This window comes from Equus przewalskii, chromosome 2, assembly GCF_037783145.1.
Source record: "Equus przewalskii isolate Varuska chromosome 2, EquPr2, whole genome shotgun sequence".
Classification (NCBI taxonomy): domain Eukaryota; kingdom Metazoa; phylum Chordata; class Mammalia; order Perissodactyla; family Equidae; genus Equus; species Equus przewalskii.
This window is the reverse complement of record NC_091832.1, coordinates 96,169,456-96,178,107: the sequence shown is the minus strand read 5'-3', so window position 1 is coordinate 96,178,107 and position 8,652 is coordinate 96,169,456. Positions and strand designations below refer to the sequence as shown.

The 8,652-nt window shown below is 37.8% G+C and overlaps 1 protein-coding gene across 1 annotated transcript; it reads right to left on the bottom strand.

Moving 5' to 3' along the window:
• Window positions 1–308: 308 nt before the first annotated feature.
• Window positions 309–5,828, bottom strand: PABPC4L (poly(A) binding protein cytoplasmic 4 like). The gene has a single exon (XM_008522112.2). The coding sequence runs from the start codon at window positions 4,992–4,994 to the stop codon at window positions 3,882–3,884; it is 1,113 nt and encodes a 370-aa protein (XP_008520334.2). The 5' UTR covers window positions 4,995–5,828; the 3' UTR covers window positions 309–3,881.
• Between the last annotated feature and the right edge of the window lie 2,824 nt (window positions 5,829–8,652).

Here is an 8,652-nt window from a genome sequence, read left to right as displayed (position 1 = left end):
CTAAATATTCAACAAGTTAGCTGAATTTTACTTTAACAATTAAATTCAGAAGTGTCTTTAAAATAGTCAATTATTCCTCATGAAAATTTGATGTATATTAGTGGTTCTTTTTAATCATGTTCCCATAATTATGACCAACTTAAAAAAAAACACTAGTTCATATGTGAATTGGTCTTTTAAAACACGAAATATGAGTATCTTCATTTAAAAATGCAAGTTGTTTTCAGTTTACTCCTAAGAGAAACTGATCTTTAGAAAATTAGAAAAACTTAAAAATTAAATAAATAAAAACCATTTTCAGACATGTCTTCACCATTGAAAGATTAGACTTTATTTAATCCTTTCTCAATGGATTTATAAAAATATTAAGAACATAAAAATGCTAAAGCTAAACCACTTTAAAAAGTTTATTTCTACTAACTATAAATTTCCATTAAAAATTTAAAAATAAAATGTTGAAAGGCACATATTTATTGAATTGGCTGTACAGGCAAGCAGGCATCTATGCAACAAACCTGGCAATATGCGTGGGGAGGGAAAGCGAGAGCGGAAGCAGTGGCTCAAGGCATCTCTATGTAAATTGGCTTTTACTGGAATCCTTATCAGAAAAGTGAAGATTCTTTGTATTTATCAAGGCACTTAGGCATAAACGATTAAATTTTCTTGAAAGAATGAACCTACACTGCGAAGTAGGATGACCTGATATTATCACACACAAAAAGTTTGGAATGAGCAAAATTTAAGTAAATTAAACAAGAAAATCCACAGAACCATACATTTTTATAAACTGACTTAGTCATTTCTTACGGTAAACATTAACAAGCAATTTCTACTGAAATGGGAGGTTATTGTGTCATGAAGCTATAGCTACAATTTATCTAGACATCTGATATCATGTCCTATTAATTCCTTGTGCACATAATAGAGGAGAACTCAGTTTCTTGACGTTATCTTGATAATCCATTTACAAGCATAATGAAAGAGTATTCAAATATTTGAACATTTTGATAGACTGGATTATCCAGAAAGAGATGTCAAGGTTTGACACATCTATACTTGCCAGTCCTGTTGGCCTGGTACCCTCCCTTTCTTTAAAACTCTCTGCTTTTGAGGTAAATACTTCTCACTACAAAGATTCAGAGAGCCAATAAATTAAAGTTGGCATATGAGTTTCACATAGATTCTTACAGTAGATCAGTATTTACCAAAACATATTACTAAAGATTGAAAAGCAAGACACTTTTAAAAGATTTACTACAGGCTGTGGATAAGATACTCTATACACAAAAGTTTTGTTTAGAAAATATTGAGAATATGAATCTTTGAAAGTAATAGAAGGCAATACAGATGAATTGTGTATGAGGGGGAGTATATATATTTGAGGTGTTCAAAGTGTTTCAAAACATAAGATCAAAATCATCTAAATAAAAGATTGAACATTTTCAGTTCAAAAATTTAACTTTGGAATGATTCTCAAAACTATAAATGAAATGAGAATATCAGGGAAAAAAGTCTAAAATTTTATCCTTAATATGTAAACAAATTTAACAAGTCCACACAAATAAACAACACCCCCAAAAGAAAACAGGCTAAGATCATGAAACACTACCTCACAAATATGAAAATATACATGGCCAATAAATACAAGAAATACTATTTAACTTTCATATTAAACAGACAAAAGTAAAATAAAGGAACCATGAAATATTTTATTTTACATACTATGTTAAATTGGCCAACAACTTAAACAAAATCCCTTGTTCTTGGAGTATACTGAAATGGCCAGTCCTCCACCCTGATAATGGAAATGGAAGTGGCACAGGTTTTCTGGAAAGTATTTGGTCAATGTTTATTAAAATTCTTTTTAAATTGTTGTCCTTTTAAACATTAATTCCCATGAGGTATGCATTTTCTTAAGAAAATAACTGGATATACCAGCAAACATGAGTTTGCAAGGATGTTTATCTCTCTAAGTTGTTTATGACAGAGGAAAAAAGAAGGAGGAAACAATCTAGTAACCTACATGTTTATCAAGAGGAAATTTGTTATATTAAGGTACAAACACTAAACAAAAGATAAAAGTCATTAAAACTATAATGCAAATAATTATTTGTGGACATGGAAGTTGATTCTGGCACATTGTCAAATTAAGAAAACAATTTCAAACAAGATTTATAATATGATTCCATTTTTAAAAAATTATGTATATATGTATAGAAAAAAATTGCGAGGATATGCAACAAATTTTAACAAATCTGTCTGCATAACAGGATTATATGTTGCTGTAATTGTTTTCATTATCCGTAATTCTTTTCATTGTCAAAAGACTTTTAATTTAGAAAATGTGCAATGAATAAACATATAGTTTATACAAAAATAAATACAGATTTCCTCATTCTTTCATAGCTAAACTACTGCCAAAGAAAAATATTTTAATACTTCTTTTGAACTGGTAAAACATGAGACAGAAGATGTGAATATATGGTTACAAGAAACAAGCAGAGTAAAAAATAAAATAGCAACAACAACAACAAAACTATTTTCCAGACATCTTTGGTATGAGTGAATCAGAATTTTAGAAGTTATTATTTAAGTGTAAATAAATAATTCGCCTCTATTTCCAAAGTAGACTTCAAACAGCACATAGTAAAAGTCAATATAATAAAACTCTTTTTAAAAAGCATAAAAAGGAGCCGAGTAACACAGCTGAAAGGCAGAAGAGGAGGACAGATCTTGGAATGGGACTAAAATAAAAATCATGCTATATGACAATTTATCAGAAAATCAGTCAGTGAGCTTCTGATCAACCTAGGCTAAAAGTGAAACTTAATGGGTTACATAGTTCTCACAGTCTAATAAAAGGAGATATAAGTTCTCAAAAATAATGAAACTTTTACTTTCCTGAACCCTGAGACAAAATCACTACATGGAACAATATAAAACAGAGACTAAAAAACACAGTTAAACAGAATTTCTATGTTCTACATATATGACTTTTATAATATTGGTATCTGGTAAAAACTTAAGGCATAAAATTAAGCTGTATAGTTATGAAGAGAATTAAGACCAGGGCAACTTTTTGTCTCCTGAATGACACAGGTTTATAACTTAAGGAATGTAAAAGTTAAGGTTTTATTATTCAAGTCACATTTTTGATAACTAGTAAGCACCTGAATTATAGTCAACCAATGGAAAGTATAGCAAAATAGCCCATAAAGCAAGTCTGTAGGCAACACGAAAAATCTCCATGATTAATTTCAGCCATCAGAAAAACAACCATGTCGGGATATAAATTTAAAAGAAATTCAACTATTTCCCAGTACTTTAAACATTAACTTGAAATGAAATTAGATATTGAATTTGTACTAGCAATTCTTAAACTTTTGGTTTCTTTTAAAAAAACTTAGATGCGAAATTAGAAAATTTCTGTTCATAAAAATAAATTACTTTGCAATCCTTAGGAATGAGAACTATTTTGAGCATATTTTCATAAAAGAAATTAAAGCTGGCAATACTATTAAGATAAGAAAGAAAATATGCAATAAACTCAAATAATTACCTCACTTCAGTTGGTTCAAAATGTAATATAAATATATCTAATTATGCTTATTGCTATGAATACTACATCTAAATCACAAAAATATGCAATATTGCAATTAGAAGGTGTGCCTCTGTAAAATGAATCAAACTTCTAAGATTCACTTATTTTTCCAAAAAAGAAAAAAAAACAGCTTTGTGTACAAAACCTTTTATCAATCACAAAGTTTCCTAAACTAGGCAGCCGTCAGCGGGGGTTTGAAATTCACTGAGGACAGTTCAGGCAGAGATCACTAACATGCCCCCACCTGCTGCAAACACGGTCTGGCGCAGGAAGTTTTCCCCTAGGGCCTCTGCGCCAGGGCGATGTTGAGTGGCTTGGAGCCCAAGATGCGGCCATTCATCTCAGTCATTGCTCTGGTGGCCTCTTCAGGAGAGGAGAAGCAGATCAAGCCAAAGCCTTTGCTTCGCCCTTCTTCCTTCATCACCTTGACTCTGCTAATTGATCCAAAGGAAGAAAACTCCCTCCGTAGTTTTTCATCATCAATGGTGTCATCGAGGTTCTTAATGTAGAGCTTCACCCCCTGGCACCGCCGAAATCTTTCCTGTTTCTGCTGCTCAAACATTTGCTTTAATTCAGCCTGTCGCTCTGCTTTCTTTTGTGCCCGGCCTACAAAGAGCAGCTGTCCGTTTATATCCTTTCCATTCATTTCTTCCACGGCCTTTTGGGCAGCCTCGTGGCTATAAAAACTCACAAAGCCAAAGCCTTTGGATTTCCCAGTGGAGTCTGTCATCACCTTAACACTCACAGTTTTGCCATATTTACTGAAAACTTCCTCCAGTCTCTTATCATCCATGTCATCTCCAAAGTTTTTGATGTAAATATTGGTGAATTCATTGGCTTTGTTTTGGAGCTCGGCTTCCCGATCTTGGCGGTTTTTGAATCTGCCAACAAACAGCCTGCAGTCCTTAAGCAGCGCCCCGTTCATCTCCTCGATGGCCCTATCTGCGGCCATCTGGTTCTGAAAGTGCACAAACGCATAGCCCCTGGAGCCTTGGTCATCGCTCATCACCTTGGAGGACAGGATCTTCCCAAAGGCCGAAAAATGTTCATAAAGGGTTTTGTTATCAATGGATTTGTCCAGATTCTTGATGAACACGTTCCCAATCCCAGATTTCCTTAAGTAGGCGTCACGTTGAGACCACATGAGGCGGATGGATTTGCCTTTGATCGTGTCAAAGTTCATTGTGTCCAGGGCCTTCTGGGCATCAGCCAGCTGCAGGAAGTTCACATAGGCATAGCCCAGAGAGCGGCGGGTGACCAGGTCCCTGCAGATGCGGATGGACAGCACGGGCCCCACAGTGCTGAATTTCTTGAACAGCAGGTCCTCGGTGACATCTGCATGGAGGTCCCCCACATACAGGGAGGCCTGGCGGTACTTGGCTGCTACATTCATCTCCTTGCTGCTCCCCACCGCGAGTGTCCCTAGAAGTTCTTGGAGCAGTTGCTGCGGGAGGGTGGCCAGGTCACAGGTGGGGCCGGGCTTACACGCGGTGGCCCCAGGATCACAGCTTAGAGGCAGAGCGAGCTACAGGGTTCAGGTACAGCTCTAAAAGCCCCCCAGCAACCAATCAGGCCCTCCCTGGAAGTTGCAGCCGAACTTTGAAATCTCAAAGCAAGGCTAGCAGGACAAGACGTCCCTTCCTCGTCAATCGCTGCAAACTCTCCAAGTGGCAGGCTGCCCCTCCATCGGAGCCTTCCCCAGACACTCTGGTCGCCGGTTTCTGAATCAAAATAGGCCTCGCTGGAGCAGGTTTAAAGTTACAGAGCCGGGGGACGAGCTCCACAAGTGGCGGCGGCCGGGACGCGGAGCGCGGCGGCAGGCGGGCCCGGCCCCTCTCTTGCCGCAGAGCCCGCGCGGCGCCCCGCGAAGGACCGGGACGGGGACGGGGTGGTGGGGCGAGGCGGACAGACCGACGGACAGACGCCGTGGCCCGGCAGGCAGCTGCCGAGCAGGGGTGGGGGGCTCACCCGGGCTGCGGCCGGCGGGGCGGGCGGGAAACCCGGAACTCGCGCGCTCCACTTCCCGCGCTCTCGCTGCCAAGGGGGATGTTTTCTTTCTAAGATTTCGGGAGCGTGTTTGTCTCGCCCCCGCCGAGCTCGCACACTTCCCGCCCCCTCGGACAGCGACGCGGGGGAGCGGGGGGCGGTCTCTGGGGTGGAGAAAGGCGGCCTAGGGGAGGGGCCCGAGGAAACCCACCCGGCCGGCCGCGGGCTCGGCGCGGGACCGCCTGCAGGAGCTGTCCCAGCCGGGATCCGGGCTGGCGCTCCTCCCGTAACACAACCTCCAACAGCTCCTTTGACTCCTGGATGAGGTCCAACATCCGCACCTTGTTCTGCAAAGTTCGGCAGGATTCTTGTCATGTTCCAGCCTCAATTGCTGCTTGGTTCCCCTTGCTAAATTCCATGACACACTCGCCTTTTTTTCAGGGCCAACTGTACAAGGATGTGTTCCTTCGGAATCAGTTTAGAAGCTCTTTGGAAAGACAAGTTTTCCCTAAACGACTTCTGAAAGTTTAGGTTTCCCTCTTAGAAACTTACGCTACCTCATGTTGTTGTAGGGTGTGTCTAATTAAAAGATATTGTGCATCCCATGACAGTAGGGAACATGCCCATTTAATTCCCAGGCCTAACTCAGGGACTTTCAGAAATGGGATGCTCAATATTTATTGAATGAATCGACTGTGTGAAATAGACGAGATATTTAACCTGAGGCTAGTTTTCACACCCAGAGACGTGCAGATAGTGACCCTTACCTCAGAGAGTTTGGTCATCATTAAACGAATTAATAGATTTGGAAATGTCTAACAATATCTGGCATGGAATAGGTTTTGAGTAACACTGGGTTCATTTCCTCTAGCATTATTTCTTAACATCATTCCCATAAAACCCTAACCTTTGAGTCAATGCGTCTTAAGGCATGTTACCTGCAAAACTGAATTGGGTGGATCGGTTTATATAAGGCTAATTTAGCGCTTTTCAAACTTTAATGTACATAAAATTCACCTGGGTATCTTGTTAAAGCGGATTCTGATTCAGTAACTTAGAATGGACTGGAAATTCTATGTTTCTAAAAAGCTCCTGAGTAGTGCAAATTCTGTTGGTCCCTGAACTACACTCTGAGGATCAAGATTGTGAAGCTAAATAAGTGAGTCCCCATAGTGGCATCTTTTCTAATGTAAAGACTAGAAAAAATATATTTCTTTTTCAGAATATAATGATACTCTAGGAAAATTCATTCTTAGTAATACGTAAAAAAGAAACAAAAACTTAGAAACAAAACTAGAAAATGATTTTCACTACGAAATCCTAACTGATTTTAACCTATCTAAAATTGAATAATCGGTCTATGATTCCCCCCAAATTAATTCTGATTACTGGTTTTTGTTTGTGAAATTTATTTTATATGTTGCTCCTGTAGGATCATTTGTTCAAATAAAAAATTTAAGTAATTTTTTCTTCAACAATATCTTCTAGGCTGCAATTTAAAAAAGTGAAAAATACCACTAACATAGTGGATACCACCAGTGGATATCAGCAACATCCCAGTACATACTTTAAACATTTGGATGCTATTTGGCATTGTTTAAAATAAACAAAAGTGATCATCATATTGAAAATCATCAATTTTTAAAAAGAAAGCTCCTGTGTGTATATTTCCTGTGAATTTTGTCTCAAGACATTTTATTTCTAGGAAAAATGCCTAGGATCACATTAATTCTTTCTACAACAATAATTCAGCTATAGCAAGATACCAAAATATTTCAAGAACTCAAGAGTTTTTCATTTTACTTCAGCGTGATCTTCACTCAACATTTTGTGAAAAGTGAGGAAGACTTTCCAAATTCAGAAGTTAGTCCTACGTTCAGATCTCTAACCAACTCATGTACAACAGGTCCAAACCTCAGTTCATTAAATGACCACCAGTCACTCTCTCCTTCCTGTTTATTATACTCTTTATACAGTTTTTATTTTTATATTTTAACAAAGTAAGCTTTTTCAAGCATCCATGATTCTTCCCTCTGTTTAATTCTCTAAATCTCCTCTTTTTCTCAGTTGTGTTGATTCAATAATTTCTTAATTTGTGATGTCTTCTACATTTGCCCTTTCTTTCCATTCCCATTGCCACTGCTTTTGCCTCATTTCCTTGTGCATTACTGCATAAGCTTTACTCATTCAGCTTCTTTTGTCTGTAGGCCAGTTTGTCCATATACCAGTCCATCTTTCATTTTGCTACCAGAATAATTTTAGTAACAATTCTTTCATTAGATTCTAGTAAAAAAATAACAAATGACTTCTGAAACTTTGCAAAATCAATCCTATCCTAGCTACCTGTGTCTTCTATCAAACTAATCCGTCACTTGTTTCATATGTACATGCAGTTAATTCTTTTAAAGAAATCCTTCCCCAAAATTGAAGAAGACACAAAGAAATTGAAAGATATTCCATGCTCTTGGATTGGAAGAAAAGTCTCTTCGATAAATGGTGCTTGGAATACTGGATAGCTACATGCAAAAGAATGAAACTAGACCACTGTCTTACACCATACACAAAAATTAACTAAAAGGGATTAAAGACTTGAATGTAAGATCTGGAAGTTTCTAGAAGAAAACATAAACAATACGCTCTCTGACATTGGTTTTAGCAGCATATTTTCAAGTAGCATGTCTGACTATGCAAGGAAAACAATAGTGAAAGTAAACAAATGGGACTAACATCAAACTAAAACACTTCTGCACAGCAAAAGAAACCATTAACAAAACTAAAACACAACCTAACAACTGGGAGAAGATATTTGCAAACCACATATCTAATAAGGGGTTAATATCCAAAATATGTAATGAACTCATACATCTCAACAACAAAAAACTAACAACCCAATTAAAAAATGGACAAAAGATCTGAACAGACATTTTTCTAAAGAAGATATACAGATGGCCAACAGGCACATGAAAAGATAGATGTTCAACATCACTAACTATCATGGAAATGCAAATCAAAACTACAATGAGACATCACCTCACTCTCATCAGAATGACTGTAATTAACAAGAC